At 45.8% G+C, this 26,993-nt stretch overlaps 1 protein-coding gene across 4 annotated transcripts in view; it reads right to left on the bottom strand.

The window, feature by feature from the left end:
* CAMSAP2 (calmodulin regulated spectrin associated protein family member 2) overlaps window positions 1-26,993 on the bottom strand; it is a 286,395-nt gene that overhangs the window by 5,226 nt on the left and 254,176 nt on the right. For all 4 annotated transcript variants that reach the window (XM_063940142.1, XM_063940143.1, XM_063940144.1 and 1 more), the window contains 3 exons: window positions 9,107-9,179; window positions 8,090-8,214; window positions 2,510-2,628 (listed from right to left, as the gene is read on the bottom strand). In XM_063940142.1, the coding sequence (XP_063796212.1) occupies window positions 2,510-2,628; window positions 8,090-8,214; window positions 9,107-9,179 (317 nt within the window). The remainder of the gene's footprint in view (window positions 1-2,509; window positions 2,629-8,089; window positions 8,215-9,106; window positions 9,180-26,993) is intronic.

Below are 26,993 nucleotides of genomic sequence, written 5' to 3'. Positions count from 1 at the left end.
CACTGCAAAAGTCAAAATGAATCTCAAGAAAAGCAATGTTCAAAGGAAAAGTAAGTTATCTGCCCACGGTATCCGGATGATAGACATGATAGACTGTCAATAGACAGACACCATATGTTAGACAGACATTAGGTCGACAGTGTCAAAAGGCAGACAGTACAAAAGGTTGACAGGGTCAAAAGGTTGACATGAAAATGGTCGACATAAAAAAGTAGACCGTTTTTTTATTTATTTTTTTACACGTTTTTTGACTATTTTATACCTTCTCTATCCATGTCGGCGTAGAGTTGGTTATAAACCTTGTAGCGAGCGCAGCGAGCCACAGAGCCCAGAGCGTGGCAAGCAAAGAGAGCCCAGTGAGGGGGTGCCTTTCTACAATTAGGGGTCCCAGATTACAAAACTATCCAGACAAACCCCAAAAATGCAAAATAAATTTGGTGTCTACCTTTTTTATGTCGATCTTTTGACTGTCTAACATGTGGTGTCTATCTATTGACTGTCTAACTAGACACTGTCTATCTAGTATACCACACCCTCTGCTGACATGAAATGTAATATATTGGAGGAATGTATGAAAACTGGTACACAAATAATAACAAGGTGATATAAGCCACAGTAATAAATCTGGTTACATCACTTCTAGTACAGTGTACTTTCATGGGGTCTGGGACTCCAGGTGGACAACAAAAAGGTCGACATGGACAAAAGGTCGACTGGTTTTGGCCCCCTTTTTGACCATCTCAGTCCGACATCAAAATGATGTCGGACTGAGATGTGGACCCGGAGGAGGCAAGGGGGGGTGCGCAGGGAGACAGCCGGCGGGCATACAGGGAGATCAGCGCTACAGTAGCGCTGCAGCTGGATGTCACTCACCCGCCCGACCTCACGGCAGCTTCCCTCCGGCTCCAGCACGCTGCTGGAGCCAGGTGGAAGCTGCCGTGAGGTCGGGCGGCTGAGTGACATCCAGCTGCAGTGCTACACCGTAGCGCTGATCTCCTCTGGCTGCCGCCGGCTGTCCCCCCGCGGCTCGCCCCCCTCGCCTCCTCTGGGTCCCATCTAAATTCGACTTGAAAAAGTCGAATTTTAGATGGGATTGAATAGGGGTTGTCGGATCCATTCCGACAAATACATGTCGGAATGGATCCGACTTTAATTGAATATACCCCTATAAGCTCTTACAGACATCCATGCAGAAAGCACTTTCCTCTCAGTGCCAATGGCCTTCCAAGCAAGTGGTTCACACTGTATGCTCTTATAGACGGGTGGTATTCATGTGACCGGCGGTCGGGAGACCGACAGTCACATGACCTCCTCCACCATCCCGATGGCTCACTATCCCGATGGTCGGCATGCCGACCAACAGGGACTTTTCCCATTCGTGGGTGTCCACGACACCCATAGAGTGGGAACAGAACCTGTGGCGACCGCAGGTCACCACCGAGCCCGCAGCGTGGCGAGATCAGCGAGCCCGCAAGGGGCTTGCTGCACTCGCCCCTCCCCGCCGGGATCCCGGCGTCGGTATGCTGCCGGGATCCCGGCATCGGTAAGCTGACCGGCGGTCTCCTGACCGCCAGTCAGCCGTACTACACCCCTTACAGACATCTGTGCAGAAAGTACTTTCCTCTCAGTGCCAATGGCCTTCTACACAAGGGACTCATACTGTATGCTCTTATATAAATCTGCGCAGAAAGCACTTTCCTCTCAGTGCCAATGGTCTTCTACACAAGTGGCTCACACCGTATGCTCTTACATACATCCGTGCAGAAAGTACTTTCCTCTCTGTGCCAATGGCCTTCTACACAAGGGACTCATACTGTATGCTCTTATATACATCTGTGCAGAAAGTACTTACCCCTCAGTGCCAATGGCCTTCTACACAAGGGACTCATACTGTATGCTCTTATATACATCTGTGCAGAAAGTACCTTCCTCTCAGTGCCAATGGCCTTCTACACAAGGGACTCATACTGTATGCTCTTATATACATCTGTGCAGAAAGTACCTTCCTCTCAGTGCCAATGGCCTTCTACACAAGGGACTCATACTGTATGCTCTTATATACATCTGTGCAGAAAGTACCTTCCTCTCAGTGCCAATGGCCTTCTACGCAAGTGGCTCACACTGTATGCTCTTACATACATCCGTGCAGAAAGTACTTTCCTCTGTGGGCCAATGCCAGATTCTAGTATTTAAGTAAAATAAACACTGTAGATTTAGTAGGAGAGTGAGGCAATCAATGTGAATTTATAGGATGTGAGCTAAATTCCATAGAAATAAAAGTGCTTATAGGATACACAGCTCTTAAATTTTCTTTTAAGTACATTTATGTCGGCATCAGAGATAATATACTTCAGTCATCACAATGCAAATATGTATTTTTATATTTACAGGCAGCATAAAACCCCCCCCCCAAACAGACAGAAAAATCACAGCATAAACATTACTACCAGCAATGTACAATCTGCATGCTTATATGAGCTCTAGTACTGTAATTTAGCCTAGTACAAACCTCCAGAATCTTGTTTTTTTGGCCTTCATTCACTTTGCCAGCCATGCAGCAATGAGAGATCGCGTTCTGGATGATATATTTGTTGGATTTAGCACTGGGCTCCTTGTACAACTTTGGTCCTGTGGGCAATAAGCACTCATTACCAGCTGAGGACATACTATATATATACACACTATATTGCAAGAGTAAATGATAAAAAAAAGTATGCTATATGTAGAGGAATGTTTATATTTTTATTGAACCATATAATCCTCAGTGTCTAGCGTGTTATAAAATATCTTATAATACATACGGTGTGCCTGTAATTCGTACTGATGACATCGCTAACGAATAAGGGTACATTAGACTAGGGACAGTGTACCTACTATATTTGCAATATTCTTCAAAATGGTATATGATGAAGAGCCGGGGATGAAGTGGCTCTTTGTAGAGGAACATGTAGCCAAACAGAACACTAGAATAGTGAAAGTGGCATGAAGAATTTCAGCCAAGTCTTCCCCTGAGTTTCCATGTTTAGGCAATAATTAAGTTGGAGCGGCCTTCCCAATGCAGTGATAAATGAAGCTGTATGTAAAATAAGGTTCATTCATACTTTTTATTATGCAAAAATTACATTTATTTAGGTCATTAAATGTTGTACAATTATCAGTTCAGAAAATGTTCCGGTTTTACAATAATTTACAGGTTTCACATCGACACCAATAATGGCATATGTGAGAAATGGCATGTAACACGGATGGAAGACTCACACAGAAAAAGCTGTGATGAATTTGCCATGTTGTTTTAAAGGAATGTAATGCAACTAGATAAGATAGAAACGTAAAGGCTTTTAAGAATTTTCTAAAAGACCAGGTCTGTGAATTAGAAATGCGTCCTCATCCACCAAGCCTCAATACGCTATATGGCACAAGAGGGGTGGCGCGACTAAGCTGCACCAAGCGGTGTAGTGTATCAAATTTCTGTACATTTTGCATCTTTTCTTTTATATATGTATTTATTGGTTTTCACAAAATAAAATAGAATACACAAACAAGTATTAGTAAAAGAATTTGCAGTCGAAAAAAGTAAATAACACATACGCATAATGAGCAGTACCAAACAGAGCATCAAAATAATGTCACATTAGCAAGAATAGACTTCCATGAAAAGGTATATGTGATACGAGTAATATAAATATTCTTGGTGGTAAGAATGTGAAATAAGTCGTCATGACTATCAAAGAGTGTTGTAAACTTCCGAAAATAACTAAGTCATTCGATAAAATAACATGAAATATTTGATGGCACCGACTCATTATTTGGCATCAATTGGGGGGCTCAAGGGCCAAGAACGACCGTAGTAACATAGACCCAATGTAACTGGTGTGTGTGTGGAGTCCAGTCATATCACACTATGGGGGCTAATTCAGTAAGGATTGCAAAATTCTGCTATTTATCAGAATGTGCAATCCTTTGGATCGCATGCTGGGGGGCCACCCAGCATGCTGACCACCGCCTCCCCCCTCTTCAACAAGCAGAAATTGCGAGCACATCACAATTTATGCTTCTTAGCAGCAAGAGGCCCGCCGCCATGTTCATGGTCGTCACGTGACGTCACGCAGCTGCCGCGATCACACCCCTGCCACGCCCGTTTGCACCACCCTGCCCCCATTTTGGCTGCCTCTGCCCTGCAACACTTCGTCTCCGCCCTGAATGACAGGCAGAGGCGTTCGCAATTTCTGCGGGACGCCCCTCAGAAAGTGCGGGCGCATGCACAGGACGGGCGCTGTGCATGCGCCTGCATCTTTTTCTCCTTTTTTGCAGTTGGATCGCACACTGCGATACAACCTGAATCAGCCCCTATATACACAATAAAACAAAGTCATATAAGTGTTATAAAAGGACAATGTTTTGAAAGAAGAAATACATCGACCTCATATACTTCGAGCTTACAGAACAATACAATAAACAGACAGTAGAGAAATAAGAGATAAATAAGACTGATAGCACCAGCCGAATTTACAACATTTTGCATCTTATCTGCAATGCAAAATGCAGCGAGACATCACTCAATCTGTGCTTCAGATGCCGGGCTGTGACTTAATTGCACAGGAATTAGTTTTAAATATGTACAAAGTTGCAGATGAAGTGCAACAGAACTTGGCATGAGAAAAAGCCACAAGCCGCTGCATGGCATCGCTTTGTATACAGGTTCAGACTCGTTCGCCACACAGATGTACAAATGTCACATCAAATTGATCAGTGCAGTCTCGGCACGTAGTTTTGTAGCTTACATGTGCTTAATTTGTGCAAGTAAGATGCACATTTTGAGCAAATAAGAGGCTAGGACTGTTTGGCGCGACTGCGGCCATGGCGTATGCAGACACATCTGTGCAATGACTAAAAATGTGTGTTCAAGTACTGAAGCATTGGAAACACTGTCCCTTCTTATTTTCTTTTCTTTTTTTCAATCTAAAAATTTTATTGAAGGAATAAAAGTATAAACAAACATCATTAACCAGAGTACAATCTGAAAATGTGCTGTATAGAATCAAAGATAACAAAGTCAAAAAGCGTTAGACAATAAAAACATGCCAGAAGATATACAGTGTTAAAGACAATTTGTACATGGTAATTTGAAAATGAGTATACCCCCAGGTGGACCAGCCAGTGGGCCACAGGGGGAACGCTAAAGAAATGTATAGTAAGGGTAGGGAAGGGGTAGGGTAAGGAAACGGGATTCATAAAGGGGGTGGAATGTAGAGGAATAAGAGGGGAACATGGCCAGAGGGGAAGGGGTGAAAACTGACAGAGAAAAAAGAGGGGGGGGGGGGGGGGAGAGGTCAAGTCTAAAAGCTAGGAGCAAGCCGGAACGTGGGGAAAAAAGAAAAGGTATGTTTAGGAAAGGCCTGGGAGGGCGGTATTGTAGAGACTATACCAAGGTGCCCAAACGGTATGATGCTTGTCCACTGTGTTGTTCACCAGGCTGGAAAGGTATTTCATTTTGGCCACGAACCAAACACGGCTCATGAGTTCGGTTCAGGAAGGAGGGGAAATTTGTTTCCAAGCTTTGGCAATTTGTAATTTAGCGGCACATGCTACATGTAGAACCAGTTTATTTTCAGGGTTGTCAACTGGCAGGCAGGGGCACAAAGGAGTAATGTAGCTGGTGTAATGGAAGTACTAGTAGGAATCAGCGACTATATGATTGAATGAACTAGGGACCAAAAAGGGGCAAGTTTAGGGCAGCTCCAACCACATGTGGAAAAAAGAGCCTGACTGGCCACATTGACACCAACAAAGGTTAAATACAGAAGGATAAATCTGATGTAGTCGTACTGGGACTAAATACCAACGAGTGTAAATTTTGTAGAAATTTTCCTTAACGGAGACACTAATGGAACATTTAGAGATATTCATCCCAATAGTTTCCCATGTATCCTCCTCCAGAGTCATCCCCAAGTCTGCTTCCCAGGATAGTTTGTGAGCAGCAACGGGGGAGAGAATCTAAAGACAAAATAGTGTGATACAATAGAGAAATAATACCCGTCAATGGGGTGATGAATGCAGAGACGTTCGAGCGACGACGGACTACGGGGTGGAGCGGATTCCCTAAGAGAGGAAGAGACAAAGTGTCTCATTTGAAGGTACTGGTAAAAGAAAGATATAGGAATGGAATATCGCTCTTGAAGTTCAGCGAAAGAATGTGGAACATTCCTACACAATAAGTGGTGAAAGCGGGTGATGCCCACTGCAGACCACGCAGAGGCCATAAGGTGAGAGCAACCGGGAGGAAAAGACGGATGGTGCCACAAAGGAGTCAGGGGCGAGGGGTAAACAAAGACGGAGAATTTAGAAGCCAGCAAATCCCATACTGACAATGTGAGGGCAACAGTCGGTATAGAGTGAGCAATGGCAGATCTGGAATGGCGGGGGAGCCAAGGGAGGCGAAAGACAGAGTCAGCCCGAACAAGATCAGTTTCCATGTCCACCCATCTCTGAATCCCATGGAGAATGCCAAGCCACCATCTGGCTGAGTCTAGAGGCGTAATAGTATCTGGATAACGCTGGGAGGCCCAAGCTACCACATGTCAAGCTCTTCTGGAGAATATCTCTGCGTAAGCGGGGCTTTTTGTCATTCCAAATAAATGTACCATACTGAGTTTGAAAAGATGTCAGGACCCGGACAGCGTCTGAGACGGGTAGGGTCTGAAATAAATATAGACGTTTGGGAATAACGTTCATCTTAAGAACATTAATCCGACCTATCCAGGATATAAAAAGTTTTTCCCAGGAAAGTAAGTTTTGCGTGAGTGCCTTAATTAGGGAAGGGTAGTTCGCGTCATAGAGGGATGAGTACGATTTGGTCAAAATCCTGTACCCAGAAATGTCACCATAGAAGGCTAACTTTTTTCTTTTCTAACTATAAACATTTATTAATTAATGTCAACAGTGTTGATATTTTATGGCGACCAAGGGCTTGATATTGGTAGAAATTGACATAGTCTAATTTGTATCCATTTTCAATCAGTATATTATTAGCAAGTATATAAATTAAGAAAGTATTGCAGAAATGTTTAATAAATGTTATACGGGATCAGCATGATATCCCGGATGTTAGGAGACCGACGCCGGGATCCCGACAGCCAAGATACCCGCCGCAAACGCCGACCGCTGGTATTTCACCGGGTGTCGGGATTCCGGTGTCTGTTTCCTAACAGCCGGGATCCCGACTGTCGGTAAATTGACTGCCTCCCTGTTATACAACTAGTTACCATTCACATAGGCTAAATGAATGCATTTTTGTCCAACTGGGGCACAAGAAGGGATGGCAAAATTGCACAATTACATTGTTTGGTAGTTTGGTCTATAGAACAGGTGTCTGGAAGACCTACGTTGTCTTCAGCTGATATGTTTTATATAGTGTGCCTATGAAATCCTATAATGATCAGTCTGGAAGATCCAATATAACTCACATAGTTGGCAAGGTAAAGTTTTGCGAAATGACGCGGTTATGTCGTGACGTCACAACGCAACTGCGTCACTCCGCCCCCCCCCTTCTAGGAAGTCACTCCACCCCCCCTTCCCTACTCCTCTAAGAAGAGGAGTAGGGAAGAGGGAGGATGGGGAGCAGATAGCAACTACAAAGTGCCACGGCGGGCGACCCGTGCGATTGCATGGCTCACCCGCCGCAAGGAACGGCACTGACCGGGCTACAAGTGACAGCCCAGTGTCAGCTCGTGGAAAGAGCACAGAATTGTAATATAAGGTTGCTAGTACACTAATGCACTGAGATTCATACTCTCAACTTGATCTTATCAATCACCATTCTTATTCCTCCATTCTGTAAGGTAGAGAAAGAAGAACCAGCTGCCAAGTTCCACTGTATTGGGAGAGGCGTGATATAATCTTTGGGTGGCAGTGACCTCTCCACTTGTATTCAGTTAACTATAGACTATACACAACACTGGTTCATACAAGAAAAGCTTATTTTATTTTACTTAAATCTCTTTGAGTACTGGTGAGGCAAAGAGTTTGCTCAATGTATATAGATATATACCTACAAAAACACATATATTATCACTGCCTAAGGGTGACGCACCTGTATACTCCGTAAGAGACGCCACTGAAGAAGTTGTGGAGGCATTTTCCCAATCTTTCTCTCCATTACGACTGCCGCACTGGCCAGGTGACAGAAATCCTTCCGCAGATTCTGACCTAAACGGGCTGAAAAATAGAACATACCGAATAAAAGAAATGGTAATAAGGAAAGGGCCATCCCTCTCATGCTGTGTTTTATATATCATTGTCATCCTTTCTATATTCACTCTATGCTGTTCCTTTATTCAGAATATCTTTCACTTTGCCTGCGTACCGCACAAACTAGTTGCACTGTGATGTACGGAGTTACACAATAAGTTCAAACGGCTAACTTGAGCAATAACACTATTCCCAAAGTAAACATGCAAGGGCTGCCATAACATAGCACTAATTTTCAAACTGTAGGCCGAGCAGGAGAAACATCAGCGGAAAAATCACATTACACAAAAGTACCCACAGACAATGCTACATTGCCATGTTATCTACAGATGTGTCCTCTATATTGTTACTGCAGTCATGTTAAACAACCCTCATAGTCTTGCATAGTCGTGAGCACGCCTACTAACTCTGGGCATCTTTTTGTGCATTTCCCCCCCGAAAATGCATCTTATTCGCATTTTTATGTGAATAAGATACAATAGCAAACCTCTGCTGATTAAAATGATATGCAGCATGCTTATATTCTAAGTGCGACCATGGCTGTATCTGCATACGAAATGCTACGCTACAGTGTTTTCCTGGAAAAAAATGGAAAATAGAATTTCATATGTGGATACAGCCGCACACAGAGTTTGCTTGTGCCTCTTATTTACACAGTGATGCGAAAGAGAACTGCCCAGGAACTGCCGTCTCACTCATGCCAGGCATCACGCGGCACATGGTTTATGGAGGCTAGATTTATGAGGACACATTTGTAGGTGTAGCATTACAAAGTTTAGTCATTTCTAAATGTGTATTGTAAATAGAAAATCACTGTAAAAGTTACATTTTTGGCCATTTCAAAATGTATTTCTCATACCTTGGTGTTCTTTTCCCAGAATTCACACTTTCATTGTCTCCTGTATTCAGAGAGGCCAGGGAAAAGCTGGAGGCTAAAGTAACAAAGAAATAATAAAAAGAATGCAAATGTAAAGTTAACAGAGACTAAGCGCTTCTAAGTGGACTTGTTAGAGCGTGTAGTCTTGACTGCTGCTTGAACCCTGGCACGGGTACCCCGGCCCCTGTATATAATAGGATTTTGGTTACCTACCGGTAAATCCTTTTCTCGTAGTCCGTAGAGGATGTTGGGGTCCACATTAGTACCATGGGGTATAGACGGGTCCACCAGGAGCCATTGGCACTTTAAGAGTTTGAGAGTGTGGGCTGGCTCCTCCCTCTATGCCCCTCCTACCAGACTCAGTCTAAAAACTGTGCCCGAGGAGACGGACATCTTCGAGAGAAGGATTTAACACAGATAGTGGTGATATTCACACCAGCTCAAACATACAAGGCACATCAAGCTAGCTTAGCTTGAAAACTCAGCAACTGCTAAAACACTACTTACCAAGTAACAATGCAGTACATAACTAAACAAAGTCGTACTGAACCAGATAACAGTTGCAGGAAAACGAAGCGCTGGGCAGGCGCCCAGCATCCTCTATGGACTACGAGAAAAGGATTTACCGGTAGGTTACCAAAATCCTATTTTCTCTTACGTCCTAGAGGATGCTGGAGTCCACATTAGTACCATGGGGATGTACCAAAGCTCCCAGAACGGGAGGGAGCGCGGAGGCTCCTGCAGAACTGACTGACTGAACTTCAGATCATCTGAGGCCAAAGTATCGAACTTGTAAAACTTTGAAAATGTGTTCGACCCAGACCAAGTTGCAGCTCGGCACCCCGGGCAGCCGCCCAGGAAGACCCCACCTTACGAGTAGAATGGGCCTTAACAGATTTTGGACACGCCAGTCCTGCCGTAGAGTAAGCGTGCTGGATAGTGAACCGAATCCAGCGAGAAATAGTCTGCTTAGAAGTAGGACACCCAATCTTCTTGGGATCATATAGGACAAACAGAGAGTCCGACTTTCTGTGACGAGAAGTTCTCATCACATATATCTTCAGAGCCCTTACAACATCCAAGGACTTTGATGTAATTGAGGAGTCAGTAGCTACTGGCACCACAATAGGTTGGTTGACATGAAATGCCGACACAACCTTCGGAAGAAACTGCTGACGTGTCCGTTCAGCTCAGCTCTATCTTCGTAGAAGATCAAGTAAGGACTTTTACAGGACAAAGCCCCTAATTCCAACAAACATCTAGCAGAAGCTAAGGCCAACAACGTGACCGCCTTCCAAGTAAGAAATTTGACCTCAACCTCCTGTAGAGGTTCAAGCCTATCCGACTGGAGAAACTGCAACACCACGTTAAGGTCCCAAGGTGCCGTAGGTGGTACAAAGGGAGGTTGGATGTGCAGAACACCCTTCAAAAAAGTCTGAACTTCAGGGAGGGCAGCCAATTGTTTCTGGAAGTAGATGGAGAGGGACGAAATCTGGACCTTCACAGATCCCAACCTCAGGCCCATATCCACACCTGCTTGCAGGAAGAGGAGAAACTGTCCGAGATGAAACTTCTTGGAATCACACCAAGAAACATATTTCTTCCAAATACGATGGTAATGTTTAGACATTACCCCTTTCCTAGCCTGTATCAGGGTATGAATGCCCTTCCGAGTAAGTATCAGGTGTTCAACCTCCATGCCGTTAAACGTAGCCACGATAAGTCTTGATAGGCGAAAGGTCCCTGCAGCAGCAGCAGATCCTCCCGAAGAGGAGGAAGAGGCCACGACTCTTCCTGCAAGAGATTCAGAAGGTCCGCATACCAAGCCCGCCTTGGCCAGTCCGGAGCAATGAGGATCGCCTGAACCCGTGATCTCCTTATGAGCTTTAAAACTCTTGGAATGAGTGGAAGAGGTGGAAACACATACACCGACCGGAACACCCATGGAGACACCAGGGCGTCCACGTCCACTGCTTGTGGGTCCCTCGACATGGAACAATAGCATCGAAGCGTCTTGCTGAGACGAGAGGCCATCATGTCTATTTGGGGTAACCCCATAGGTCTGTAATTTCCTTGAACACCTCCGGATGGAGACCCCATTCCCCTGGATGGAGATAGTGTCTGCTGAGGAAGTCTGCTTCCCAGTTGTCTACTCCCGGAATGAAGATTGCGGAGAGCGCCAATGCGTGTCTTTCTGGCCAGAGGATGATTCTGGTCACCTCTGACATTGCAGCTCTGCTCTTCGTTCCGCCCTGTCGGTTTATGTAGGCCACTGTCGTTACATTGTCCGACAGCACTTGAATGGCCCGATTTCTTAGAAGATGGGCCGCCTGAAGAAGACCGTTGTAGACGGCTCTTAGTTCCAGGATGTTGATGGGCAGGCCGACTTCAAGACTTGACCACCTTCCCTGGAATGTTTGCACCTGAGTAACTGCCCACCAGTCCCGAAGGGTCGCATCCGTGGTTAGAAGGACCCAGTCCTGAATCCCGAACCTGTGGCCCTCCAGAAGGTGAGGCAATTGGAGCCACCAGAGGAGTGAAATCCTGGCCTTTGGCGACAGACGAATCCTGGTGCATGTGGAGATGAGATCCTGACCACTTGTCCAGGAGATCCAGTTGGAAGGCCCGAGTATGGAACATCCCGTATTGGAGAGCCTCGTAAGAGGCCATCTTTCTCAAAAGGTGAATGCTATGATGAACTGACATTGGGCTGGCTTCAGGACATCCGAGATCATTGTTTGTATCACCAACGCCTTTTCCTATGGAAGAAAACACCCTCTGTACTTCTGTGTCGAGGATCATCCCCAGGAAAGACAACCTCTGGGTCGGTTTCAAATGTGACTTTGGGAGATTCAGAATCCAACCGTGGACTCTGAGTAGGTGCGTTGTGAAACAGTGGACTGCAACAGCTTCTTCTTGGATGAATCCTTTATCAGCAGATCGTCCAGATATGGAATGATGTTCACCCCTTGTTTGCGGAGGAGAACCATCATCTTTGCCATCACCTTGGTGAACACCCTCGGTGCTGTTGAGAGGCCGAATGGCAGGGCCTGGAACTGGAAATGACAATCCAACAATGCAAAACGGAGATAAGCCTGATGCGGCAGCCAAATCGGAATGTGGAGGTACGCATCCTTGATATCCAGGAATACCAGGAATTCCCCCTCTTCCAGACCTGATATCACCGCCCTGAGAAACTCCAACTTGAACTCCTTTAGAAAGGGGTTCAGTGATTTTAGGTTCAGAATGGGCCTGACCGAACCATCCGGCTTCGGTACCATGAAAAGGTTCGAATAGTAACCTGTGGTTTGTAAAGGAGGAGGAACTGGTACAATGACCTGTGCCTCCACCAACTTCTGGAAAGCTTCCTGTAGTACAGTTCTGTCAGCCAGTAGAACTGGCAAGCCTGATTTAAAAATCGGTGAGGGAGATTTTTAAATTCCAGCCTGTATCCCTGGGACACAATATCTATCACCCAGGGATCCAGGCCGGATGATACCCAGACGTGACTGAACTGTCTGAGTCTCGCCCCCACCTCCAGGCTGCGCGGTCCACCGTCATGCGGAGAACATTGGCGTACCTGAAGCAGGCTTTTGTTCCTGGGAACCTACAGCAGCAGGTTTCTTGGATTTAACGCAACCTCCCCTAAAGGTATTGGACGGTTTGGCCTTTCTAGGCTTGTTACGCCGAAAGGATTGAAATGCTGATGAAGAGAAGTATTACTTCGGAGCAGGAGCAGCTGAGGGAAGAAACGGAGCCTTACCCTCTGCAGCAGTGGATATCCACGCATCCAAAGCTTCCCCAAAGAGAGCCTGACCTGTGTAGAGTAGGGACTCCACACTTTCCTGGATTCCACGTCGGTAGACCACTGGCGCAGCCACAGTGCCCGACGAGCTGAAACAAACATGGAAGAGATCCCCACAGCCATGGAACCCAGGTCTTTCATGGATTCTACCATAAAACCTGCTGAATCATGAATGTTACGCAAAAACAATTCAACATCCCCTCTATCCATCGTATCCAAATCCTCTAGTAAGGTAGCCGACCACTTTACTATAGCCCTTGCAATCCATGCACTAGCAATAGTGGGACGTAATATGGTCCCTGAAGCAGTGTACATTGAATTAAGTGTATTATCAATTTTTCTATCAGCCGGCTCCTTTAAGGCGGTAGATCCTGGAACAGGTAAAACCACCTTGTTTGAGAGTCTGGACACAGATGCATCAACAATAGGCGGGTTTTCCCATTTTTTCCTATCCTCCTCAGGGAAAGGAAATGCCACCTGGACCCTTGTAGGGATCTGGAATTTTTTTCTCCGGGTTTTCCCATGCTTTCTCAAATATACCATTCAATTCCTTTGACGCAGGGAAGGTTAGCGAGGCTTTCTTATTTTCAGTGAAAAAAGCCTCCTCAACCTGCTCAGGTGTGGTATCGTTTATATTTAACACATCCCTGATAGCCTTCATCACCCATTGCACCCCCTTTGCAAGAGAGGCAGACCCCCGCAACACATCCCCATTACCGTCTGTGGTATCAGAATCGGTATCCATGTCATCTTGCGTGATGTTAACAAGCGCACTTTTTGGGGGTATATAGCGGGGCGTTCTGAGGTACCAGAATCGGGCCATACTGCCATGGAGTTCTGTAATACCTGGGTTGCAGACTCATTACTCGCAACCCTGTCAGAAATATGAGTAATCCAAGATTTGATAGAGAAAAACCATTCAGGTTCCCTTGCTGGAATCAGTGCTATCCTGATTACATGGAATGGGATCATCCTGAGAGGACATATCCTCCGCAACATATGACACAGTGTCCCTGGACATAGCTAAAGGAGACCACCAAACACCACACACACACACACACACACACACACACACACACACACACACGTGAGGGCAGACAGAGTTCCCCCCCCAAGAATGGCAAGAGAGATACAGAGATTGGAGCCAACCCACACACAGCGCTTTTACCAAAGGGTGACCCTTTGTCAGCGCTGACTGTGCACCTTAATAGGATACACAGTCGTATTACAGCCCCACCCCCCTTCTACACAACCCCCTGGTACCGTTTATAGATAGCTGGAGTTGCTGTGGAGGGACCTTCTTTCCTGGTCAGCGCTGTGCAGGCAGGAAAATGGCACCGAAACGCTGCTGGGTCCGCTCTGAGGAGAAGCTCCGCCCCCAAAATGGCCCTGTCTTCCTGCTCTTCTTCTGCTTATACTGGCCTGAGGATTTAGTGCTGGATGAAATCCTGGGACCCCGACAGGCTTCAGGACCAGTGTAGGGTGTAGCGCTGGCTCAGGGCGCCCCTCACAGTGCCGCACCATGTACCGCTGTGCCATCCCCAGAGTGCAGTTAATACTGCGCTCCTACCCTGTTGCCGCCATCTTCACACCGACCCCCCACTTGCTAGGGGGGTCGGTGTCTCACTCGCCACTGATTCTTCAGCTCTGCAAGATGGTTGCGGCATGCTGCTGGGGTGAGCGGTCCCCTGTGGAGGAGCACGATCAGACCTCTCTGGAGCTCAGTGTCCAGTCAGCGGAGACAGTGGCTCAGACCCCGCAGGGCAGGCAGTGCTCCCCCCCTCAGTCCCTCGCTGCAGGGAGGCTGTTGCTAGCAGCCTCCCTATAAAACAAAAAACTCTAAAACAACATTTTACTAGGAAAACTCAGGAGAGCTCCCCTAGCTGTGACCGGCTCCTCCAGGCACATTTTCTAAACAGAGTCTGGTAGGAGGGGCATAGATGGAGGAGCCAGCCCACACTCTCAAACTCTTAAAGTGACAATGGCTCCTGGTGGACCCGTCTATACCCCAATGTGAACCCCAGCATCCTCTAGGACGTAAGAGAAAATTGCATTTCAAATAGGGATGTGGGTTCTAGCACTCTACAAGAAATTAATTAAATGTATATGAAATTATCTGTTTAATGAGCACATTTCACACAATACAATGTACTGTATAATTGTTCTGTGGATTCTAATAAATGAGCAAATACAAATTTCACACAATACAATGTATCGCTGTTCTGCGAGTTCACATAAATGAAACAAATTATCATATGCGACTAGCAGTAAAAAAGATTTATATTGTAGCAGTTTTAACTTGATATATATGTATTAACTGGATATATTAGGATAGTGGTACCGTTCTAAAATTGATCTTACCCCCCCCCGGAAGTATTGCTGTCTCAGTAACCCCACCGCCTGTTGTGTTTTTCTGACCATTTTCCCCTTTTTTCCCCTCACTCTGTTTTTCTTTTCTTTTTTCTATTTTTGGACTATTTTTTGGCCATCAATACCATTCACGATCTACCTGATAAACTGCAGAATTTGACGTATACCGGGCAGGAGACACTGATCTCCTTTCTGAGACCGCAATCCTTCCGGGGTGAATCAATTTTAGAACAGTACCACTACCCTAATAAAGTTAAAACTGCCCCAACTTTATTAGCTATGTTAGACTGCTGTATTCCCTGCCCATGGCCAGAGTTTCCGTGAACGGGTATGTGTCACGCTCCTTCCCCCTGTCTAGGGGAACGAGACAGGGATGCCCTCTGTCCCCAACTCTGTTCGCCATTGCTATTGAGCCTTTAGCATGTTTAATTAGGGCTGCTCAGGATATGGAGGGTATTGGGGTGGGCGCCAGAGAGGACAGAATAGTACTGTACGTTGATGATCTCCTATTATTTGTTGATGATTATGTTTCCTCTATGCCTAAACTCCTTGATTTGATAACTACCTATGGATACTTTTCTGGGCTTAAAATTAACTGGGATAAATCTACAATTACCCCACTTAGGGGCCCGATCCCGATAGCCCCACTGATCCATACCCCGCTTAAATGGGTAGATTCTTTCAAATGCCTGTGCATATGGGTGTCGAATGATCTGTGTACCTACGTTTCTCTCAATATTAAGCCGCAGATTGAGTATCTTCGTTCAAAGGTCAAGGTTTGGGGGTCTTTGCCCCTGACAGTCACTGGTAGGGTCAACTTGGTGAAACTGGTGTATTTGCCTAAGCTTCTTTACGTCCTCCAGCAGTCCCCTGTATATATTTGGCTAAAAATATTCAAACAGATTGATAGCCTGCTATCTTCCTTGATCTGGGCCAGTAGGAGAGCACGGTTGAGACTTGACACCTTGTCCAGACCAAGATTGCTGGGCGGTTTGGCTCTCCCTATCTTTAGATTGTATTACTACGCTGCACAGTTGGCACACGTGTGGGAATGGGTGACTGATACGGATATCCTCACTACACACGCGCAAATGCATCTACAGGAGTATCCTGAAGGCACTCCCTTACAGATGCTTCTCTGTGGGAATCCTAAATTGTCCAAGATCCCGATAATTAAACAGGCCATTATTGTATGGAAACAGGTACATGTTCTTTTATTAAGCCAAGGTATAGACCCAGATACTCCCTTGGACAATGTCCTTGAACTCCCAGAATTGCCCTCGCTGCAACCTTGGGCGGTATGGGGGAGATGGGGTGTGACATCCCTGGGACACATATAATGGCAACGTACTGAAATCCAGCTCCAGCAGGACTACAACATACCCTATTCTCATTTCTACCGCTACTTGCAATTGAGACATGCGATTAATTCCCAGTTTCCCGATACCCCTCCAGTCCTTATCGACTCTCCAGTCAAGTGCCTTTTGCAAAGCCTGAGGAGACAACGTTTGGTATCCAATATCTATACTGCTGTGCTTCGGCCTCACTACTCTGACCCACTATCCCTTCTCAGGACTAAGTGGGAATCTGATCTGGGCCCCGTTTCTGATGAGATATGGGAGGGTGCTCTGGGCTCCCCAAGATTATCCACCACCACCACTAGATATCAACAAATCCAATTGTTTATCTTACAAGAGTATATATGACACCAGTGCGATTGTGCCATATGGGGGGTACTCCCTCCACCAGCTGTCCTAAATGTGGCAATCTAGATGCAGATTTCCGGCACACTCTCTGGCTTGCCCCAAGATGGCTATATTTTGGTCTGGTGTTATTAACGCCCTGGTGTCGACCGGAATTCCATCTTCTGTATGCTCCCCGGTGACTTGTGTGTTGTCAGCTATGGAGGAGGATGCCTTAGATCCCCCTGCCAGACGATACGTACTTAACCTTTGTGGCCTGGCTAAGATTGCCAGGCTCTGGTTGGCTAAAGATGCTCCCACACTACAGTCCTGGGTTTCACTTGTTAATGATACAGCTACTCACGAGAAATATGCATATTTAGCCAGGAAAGCAGGGAAAAAATATCAAGATTTGTGGGGTAGATGGCTTGAGTCCCCGCACTCACTGGATCGGAAAGATTGACTACAGACCACTGTGTGTCAGACATCTGGATGTGTAGAGGAATAAGATATTTATCTAGTGACCTGTGTTAGAATATCGAACATGGCTCTGCACCTTTGGCGCCTGCGACCAGCCGCTCCCATGCCCGCACTTCTGATATGTTATATGTTACATGGTTATGTTTCTTCGATACAAGTAACTCTCTGCACAAAATTTGAACAACCTATGACAACTTGTGACACTTTTCTCTCTAAATTTGTAGATGCAGATTTTTGTATTTAAGCCGGCATATTTCAAATGCTGTATTTGGTATTGGTTACAACTGGGAATCTGCGCATTCCCTTAATCTGGAAATGTTTATGTGTTGTGTCTGTCTTCTGACTCTTTTGTTTGTCTGAAATTTTGAAAATTAATAAAAAAAAAAAAAAAGTATTGGATTTAAAACTGTGCTACAATAGAACTCTTTTTTACTGCTAGCCGCATATGATAATTTGTTTCATTTATGAGAACTCACAGAACAGCGATACATTGTATGTGTGAAATTTGTATTTGGTCATTTATTAGAATCCACAGAATAATTATACAGTACATTGTATTGTGTGAAATGTGCTCATTAAACAGATAATTTCATATACATTGAAGTCATTTTTTGCAGAGCGCTAGAACCCATATCCCTATTTTAAATAATAATAAAAAGAATATTATATTTACTGTTTCCAGTTCTCCTGCATTCCATTTTTATTAGTTTGTTTAGTGATATTCACAAAATGACTGCGTAAAGCCTTGTCTTACATGTATTTTATTACCTTTATTTATAGGATGCCACATATATATTACGAAATACATAGAATAACCATCAACTAAATGAAAAAACCAAGGAGAAAGTGAAGGGGTAGGGAAAGAGAAGGGAACAATAGAGACACACTATTGCTTATAAAAGCAAACAATGATGGGTGACATGGGGCGGAGTGAGGCGTAAAAATGCATTCAGTGAGCCTGCATCAACTAAATAGGAGGCTAGTAGGCAAAAAGTAATTGGTGGGGAATATTCGGAAAAACCAGTCAAGAAAACGTATGCGAGGATGATTATGAAAGGTCAAGTTCCAAGGTACTGTAGGAAATTAATGGTTGTGTTCCTAGGCAAAATTGTGAGTGAGCCCACTCCCTTGTCTCAGAAGCAGCCCCACACATGAATGGTCTCAGGATGCTTTACTGTTGGCATGACACAGGACAGATGGTAGTGTCACTTTTCCTTCTAGTGACAAGAGTTTTACTAGATTACCCCAAACAATCTGAAAGGGGATTCATTAGAGAAAATGACTTTACCCCAGCCCTCAGTCGTCCAATCCCTGAACCTTTTGTAGAATCAGTCTGTCCCTGATTTTATTTCCTGGAGAGAAGCGGCTTCTTTGCTGCCCTTGTTCGGAAAAATAAGATTTTAAACCTAGCAGTAAATCTTTTTCTCGTAGTCCGTAGAGGATGCTGGGGACTCCGTAAGGACCATGGGGATAGACGGGCTCCGCAGGAGACATGGGCACTTTAAGAAAGAACTTTAGGTATGGGTGTGCACTGGCTCCTCCCTCTATGCCCCTCCTCTAGACCTCAGTTAGAGAAACTGTGCCCAGAGGAGACGGACAGTACGAGGAAAGGATTTTTGTTAATCCAAGGGCAAGATTCATACCAGCCACACCAATCACACCGTATAACTTGTGATATACTAACCAGTTAACAGTATGAAAACAACATAGCATCAGTCGAAGACCGATGAAAACTATAACATAACCCTTATGTAAGCAAAACTATATACAAGTCTTGCAGAAGTAGTCCGCACTTGGGACAGGCGCCCAAGCATCCTCTACGGACTACGAGAAAAAAATTTACCGATAGGTTTAAAATCTTATTTTCTCTTACGTCCTAGAGGATGCTGGGGACTCCGTAAGGACCATGGGGATTATACCAAAGCTCCCAAACGGGCGGGAGAGTGCGGATGACTCTGCAGCATCGATTGAGCAAACAGGAGGTCCTCCTCAGCCAGGGTATCAAACTTATAGAACTTTGCAAAGGTATTTGAACCCGACCAAGTAGCAGCTCGGCATAGTTGTAGTGCCGAGACCCCTCCTGCAGCCGCCCAAGACGAGCCCACCTTCCTAGTGGAATGGGCCTTGACCGTTTTTGTTAACGGCAATCCAGCCGTAGAATGCGCCTGCTGAATCGGGATACAGATCCAGCGAGCAATAGTCTGCTTTGAAGCAGGGGCGCCAACCTTGTTGGCTGCATATAGGACAAACAGTGCTTCTGTTTTTCTGACTCTAGCCGTTCTGGCCACGTAAATTTGCAAAGCCCTGACTACATCAAGGGACTCGGAATCCTCCAAGTCTCGCGTAGCCACAGGCACCACAATAGGTTGGTTCATATGAAAAGATGACACCACCTTCGGCAAGAATGGAGGACGGGTCCGCAATTCCGCTCTATCCATATGGAAAACCAGATAGGGGTTTTTATGAGACAAAGCCGCCAATTCCGACACTCGCCAAGCTGAAGCCAAGGCTAATAACATGACCACCTTCCAAGTGAGATATTTTAATTCCACCGTTTGAAGTGGTTCAAACCAGTAAGACTTAAGGAAACTCAACACCACGTTAAGGTCCCAAGGCGCCACCGGAGGTATAAAAGGAGGCTGAATATGCAGCCCTCCCTTCACAAAAGTCTGTACTTCTGGGAGAGAAGCCAATTCTTTTTGAAAGAAAATGGATAAGGCTGAAATCTGAACCTTAATGGAGCCTAATTTTAGGCCCAAATTCACTCCAGTCTGTAGGAAGTGAAGGAAACGGCCCAGATGGAATTCTTCCGTAGGAGCATTCCTGGCCTCACACCAAGAAACATATTTTTACCATATACGGTGATAATGTATATCTGTCACGTCCTTTCTAGCCTTTATCAGCGTAGGAATGACCTCATCCGGAATGCCTTTTTCGCTAGGATCCTGCGTTCAACCGCCATGCCGTCAAACACAGCCACGGTAAGTCTTGGAACAGACAGGGCCCCTGTTGCAACAGGTCCTGTCGTAGAGGAAGAGGCCACGGATCTTCTGTGAGCATTTCCTGCAGTTCCGGATACCAGGTCCTTCGTGGCCAATCTGGAACAATGAGAATTGTTCTTACTCCTCTTTTTCTTATTATTCTCAACACCTTGGGTATGAGAGGAAGAGGAAGAAACACATAGACCGACTGGAACACCCACGGTGTCACTAGGGCGTCTACAGCTACCGCCTGAGGGTCTTTTGATCTGGCGCAATACCTCTGTAGCTTTTTGTTGAGGCGGGACGCCATCATGTCTATCTGGGGCAGTCCCCACTGACTTGCAATCTGTGCGAAGACTTCCCGATGAAGTCCCCACTCTCCTGGATGCAGGTCGTGTCTGCTGAGGAAGTCTGCTTCCCAGTTGTCCACTCCCGGAATGAACACTGCCGACAGTGCGCTTACATGATTTTCCGCCCAGCGAAGAATCCTGGTGGCTTCCGCCATTGCCACTCTGCTCCTTGTGCCGCCTTGGCGGTTTACATGAGCTACTGCGGTGATGTTGTCTGACTGGATCAGAACTGGTTGGTCGCGAAGTAAGGTCTCCGCTTGACGTAGGGCGTTGTATATGGCCCTCAGTTCCAGGATGTTGATGTGAAGACAAGTCTCTTGACTTGACCAAAGACCTTGGAAGTTTCTTCCCTGTGTGACTGCTCCCCAACCTCAGAGGCTCGCGTCCGTGGTCACCAGGATCCAGTCCTAAATGCCGAACCTGCGGCCTTCTAGAAGGTGAGCACTCTGCAGTCACCACAGGAGAGATACCCTGGCACTGGGGGACAGGGTGATCAACTGATGAATTTGTAGATGTGACCCGGACCACTTGTCCAGTAGGTCCCATTGGAAAGTCCTCGCATGGAACCTGCCGAAGGGAATGGCTTCGTATGATGCCACCATCTTTCCCAGGACTCGAGTGCAGTGATGCACTGACACCTGTTTTGGCTTCTATAGGTTCCTGACCAGAGTCATGAGTTCCTGAGCTCTTTCTATCTGAAGATAAACCCTTTTCTGGTCTGTATCCAGAATCATGCCCAAGAAGGTCAGACGAGTCGTAGGAACCAACTGCGACTTCTGGATATTGAGAATCCAGCCGTGTTGCTGTAACACCTTCAGTGAAAGTGAGACGCTGTTCAGCAACTGCTCTCTTGATCTCGCTTTTATGAGGAGATCGTCCAAGTACGGGATAATTGTGACACCTTGCTTGCGCAGGAGCACCATCATTTCCGCCATTACCTTGGTGAAAATCCTCGGGGCCGTGGAAAGCCCAAATGGCAACGTCTGAAATTGGTAATGACAATCCTGTACCGCAAATCTCAGGTACACCTGATGAGGTGGATAAATGGGAACATGAAGGTATGCATCCTTTATGTCCAGAGATACCATAAAATCCCCCCCTTCCAGGCTGGCGATGACCGCTCTTAGCGATTCCATCTTGAACTTGAACCTTTTCAAGTATAGGCTCAGGGATTTTAAATTTAAAATGGGTCTGACCGAACCGTCCAGTTTTGGGACTACAAACAGGGTTGAGTAATATCCCCTCCCTTGTTGAAGCAGGGGAACCTTGACCACCACCTGTTGAAGACACAATTTGTGAATTGCATTTAACACTATCTCCCTTCCCGGGGGAGAAGCTGGTAGGGCCGATTTGAAAAATCGGCGAGGAGGCACCTCTTCGAATTCCAGCTTGTAACCCTGAGAAACAATTTCTATTGCCCAGGGATCCACCTGTGAGTGAACCCAGATGTGGCTGAAAACTCGAAGGCGGACTCCCTTAGCGGAGCCCCAGCGTCATGCGGTGGATTTTGTAGAGGCCGGGGAGGACTTCTGTTCCTGGGAACTAGCAGTGTTGTGCAGCTTTTTTCCTCTGCCCTTACCTCTGGCAAGAAAGGACGCACCTCGTACTTTCTTGTTTCTTTGTGATCGAAAGGACTGCATTTGATAATGTGGCGCTTTCTTAGGCTGTGAGGGAATATAAGGCAAAAAATGTGATTTACCAGCTGTAGCTGTGGAGACCAGGTCCAAGAGACCTTCCCCAAACAATTCCTCACCCTTGTAAGGTAAAACCTCCATATGCCTCTTTGAGTCGGCATCACCTGTCCATTGCCGAGTCCATAGAACTCGTCTAGCAGAAATCGACACAGCGTTGATTCTAGAACCCAGTAGACTAATGTCTCTTTGAGCATCTCTCATATATAAGACAGCATCTTTGATATGCCCTAGGGTCAATAAAATGGTATCCTTATCTAGGGTCTCAATTTCCGCTGATAAGGTATCTGTCCATGCTGCTACAGCGCTACAAACCCAGGCCGACGCAATCGCCGGTCTGAGTAAGGTACCAGAATGTGTGTAAATGGACTTCAAGGTAACCTCCTGCTTGCGGTCAGCAGGATCCCTGAGGGTAGCCGTATCTTGGGATGGCAGCGCTACCTTTTTGGATAAGCGTGTCAATGCTTTGTCCACCCTAGGGGGGGATTCCCACCGTATCCTGTCCGTTGGCGGGAAAGGATACGCCATAAGAATCCTTTTGGGAATCTGCAGTTTTTTGTCTGGAGATTCCCAAGCTTTTTCACATAATTCGATCAACTCATGTGAGGGGGGAAAGGTTACCTCAGGTTTCTTTCCCTTATACATGTGTACCCTCGTGTTAGGGACAGACTGTGATTTGCAAAACATTTTTTTATTGCAATAATCATATATCGAATACATTTAGCCAATTTTGGCTGTAACTGTGCATCATCGTAGTCGACATTGGAGTCAGAATCCGTGTCGATATCTGTGTCTACTATTTGGGATAGTGGGCGCTTTTGAGACCCCAAAGGTCCCTGCGACATAGGGACAGACATGGGTTGACTCCCTGGCTGTTCCCTAGCTTCAGCTTTGTCTAATCTTTTGTGCAATAAATTTACATTAGCACTTAAAACATTCCACATATCCATCCAGTCAGGTGTCGGCGTTGCTGACGGAGACACCACATTAACTCCACCTCCTCCCTATGAGAGCCTTTTACCTCAGACATGCCGACACACGCGTACCGACACACCACACACTCAGGGAATCCTCTTATCTGAAGACAGTTCCCCCACAAGGCCCTTTGGAGAGACAGAGAGAGAGTATGACAGCACACACCCAGCGCTATATGACCCAGGAAAAAACACAATAAATATATGTTTACCCAGTAGCGCTGTTATATATATATATATATATATATGCGCCAAATTATGTGGCCCCCCCCCCCCCCCTTCTTTAAAACCCCCTTTCACTGTGGAATAAGCAGGGGAGAGTCCGGGGAGCTTCCTCTCAGCGCTGTGCTGTGGAGAAAATGGCGCTGGCGAGTGCTGAGGGAGAAGCCCAGCCCCCTCGGCGGCGGGCTTCTGTCCCGCTCAAATATACAAAAAAACTGGCGGGGGCTCTTTATATATACAGTGCCCAGCTGTATATATATATATATATATATATATATATATATATATATATATATATATATATTTTTTTTTTTGCCAAAGAGAGGTTCATATGCTGCCCAGGGCGCACCCCCCCCTGTGCCCTGCACTCTTACAGTGACTGCCGTGTGTGAGGTGTATGGGAGCAATGGCGCACAGCTTTACTGCTGTGCGATACCTCAGTGAAGATCATGAAGTCTTCTGCCGCCTCTGAAGTCTTCTTTTCTTCTCATACTCACCCGGCTTCTATCTTCCGGCTCTGCGAGGAGGACGGCGGCGCGGCTCTGGGACGGACGGCGAGGGTGAAACCTGCGTACCGGTCCCTCTGGAGCTAATGGTGTCCAGTAGCCTAAGAAACAGAGCCTAGCATTAAAGTAGGTCTGTTTCTCTCTCCTCAGTCCCTCGATGCAGGGAGTCTGTTGCCAGCAGGCTCCCTGAAAATAAAAAACCTAACAAATATACTTTCTGACAGGAAACTCAGGGGAGCTCCCTGTAATGCACCCAGTCTCCTCTGGGCACAGTAGTAAACTGAGGTCTGGAGGAGGGGCATAGAGGGAGGAGCCAGTGCACACCCATACCTAAAGTCTTTCTTAAAGTGCCCATGTCTCCTGCGGAGCCCGTCTATCCCCATGGTCCTTACCGAGTCCCCAGCATCCTCTAGGACGTAAGAGAAAGGAAAGGTGAGCGCTACCATCAGTCCTGTGTCATGCCAACAGTAAAGCATCCTGAGACCATTCCCGTGCGGGGTTGCTTCTCAGCCAAGGGAGTGGGCTCACTCACAATTTTGCCTAAGGACACAGCCATTAATAAAGAATGGTACCAAAACATCTTCCAAGAGCAACTTCTCCGAACCACTCAACAGTTTGGTGACGAACAATGCCTTTTCCAGCATGATGGAGCACCTTGCCATAAGGCAAAAATGATAAAGTGGCTCGGGGAACAAAACATCAAAATTTTGGGTCCAAGGCCAGGAAACTCCCCAGACCTTAATCCCATTGAGAATTTGTGGCCAATACTCAAGAGGTGGGTGGACAAACAAAACCCACAGATTCTGACAAACTCCAAGCATTGAGTAGGCAAAAATGGGCGGCCATCAGTCAGTATGTGACCCAAAAGTTGATTGGTAGCATGTTGGCGCGAATTGCAGAGGTCTTGAAAAAGAAGGGTAAACACTGCAAATATTGACCCTTTGCATAAACTTAATGTAATTGTCAATAAAAGCCTTTGACCCTTATGAAATGCTTGTAATTTTACTTCAGTATACCATAGTAACATCTGACAAAAAGGTCTAAAAACACGGAAGCAGCAAACTTTGTAAAAAACCAATACTGGTGTTATTCTCAAAAAACTTTTGGCCACGGCTGTACATATATAGTATATATCTAACATTCAAAGTTTCACATACACCTATATTTTACCTGCCCTTAACTTATTTTTAGGTACCTAATGTGTGGAATAAAAAACACAGGTGGTAATTTGCTTTGCGCTCTGGTCCAATGTTAATAAATAAGTTCATCCTCTAGCACAGAAGAGTATAATCACATTTTCGGGTTGATATCGCTATTCCGGCGCCAGTCATCCCTGCGGTCAGAATTCCGGCCGTGGAATGCCGGCAGCAGGGCGAGCGCAAAAGAGCCCCTTGCGGGCTCACTGCGCTCGCCATTCTGTGGGCACGGTTGCGCTATTTATTCTCCCTCCAAGGGTGTCATGTACACCCCAAGAGGGAGAATAGGTGTCAATATCCCAGCGGTCAGTATGCTGAGCGCCGGGATCCCAACAGTCGAGATATTGAATGCATTCCCACATTTTCAGATGCTCTTCTATTTCTCAGTTATGTATGCATTAGCTATTTATTAGAATAGCTGATAATGTGTCAGCTTTCTAAATGTAAGGGAAAGCACCATAGTAAAGAATGTTCCTTTTAACATTTTAGTTGATATCTCAAACCACATTAATGCATAATCCTAGATTTCTATAGGCGCTGTCTCGCTACTTCTGAAGTAAAGACTAGGTAGCAATCTGTCCTGGAAGAGAGGATAAAAGCTTTTGACAGGCAAGTACACATGGGCATAACTACAGTTGGCGCAAGGGGTGCCATTGTTATGGGGCCCAGAGGCTTAGAGGGGCGTAGGTCAGCATGCTGGGCGGCCTTGCCCTTTGATGGGCGGGCCCCATTATGCAATTACAAGGACTGACAACTCTGTTACTTAGCAGAATTTGCAGACCTTACTGAATTAGGCCCTATATCAATAATACACCCAAATATACATTTCTCATGTTCTGTAGTTATTAAATTGTTAAATGGGGCGCCTATAAGAAACAAACATCCACCCTACGCTTATGAAGCAAACTACATTCATAACCTCCAACATTTTACATATAAAACTCGGTTCAAATTAGGTAAGGGGGCGTGGCCACGGGTAAAGGCCCCTTTTCCTATGCTTTCAAGAGAGCCAAAAATCGGTACAGACCATAAAAAAAAAAAAGGTACTGTACCTGCTAAAAAGGTACAGCTGGAGGGTATGCACATTAAGAGATGCAAATATTTAAGGGCATCATATCTAAGGCAGCTAAACAATATTCTTTTGCAAAGGAACTATTCTGCATTAACAAACAACGTTTTACTCATTATTTAGGTTCTGAAACCACAAACTAACTTGCTTACGTAAATTGTAGGCACAACTGGCACGCTATCGCATTTAAGTATTTACAGAACTACTAAAGCCACTGCATGAAAGTCAATAGTAATAGGTCTTTTTTTCTATTGCTTAAATCTACTAAAATTGGAGCCTGATAAAAATTAGATAATCATGTGCATTTGCAAAAGACAATCACGGTTGTGATAAGCATGTCACAGTGACGGGACAGATGAGGACAGGGAATGGGGGGGCAAAATGAGATGGGAAGGGGATAGAGTGGCTGAGGTGACCTCACACATGCTGCACTAATTTATGTGCACAGGTGCACATCAGAACGATGTGTATCCCAGTCGACCAGACGCCCGATGGAAGGATATATCGGATGGCCGAACACAATGCACAAACCTGTGTATAATC

Source organism: Pseudophryne corroboree, chromosome 9 (assembly GCF_028390025.1).
Source record: "Pseudophryne corroboree isolate aPseCor3 chromosome 9, aPseCor3.hap2, whole genome shotgun sequence".
Taxonomy (NCBI): domain Eukaryota; kingdom Metazoa; phylum Chordata; class Amphibia; order Anura; family Myobatrachidae; genus Pseudophryne; species Pseudophryne corroboree.
This window is presented reverse-complemented; position numbering and strand designations above follow the sequence as displayed.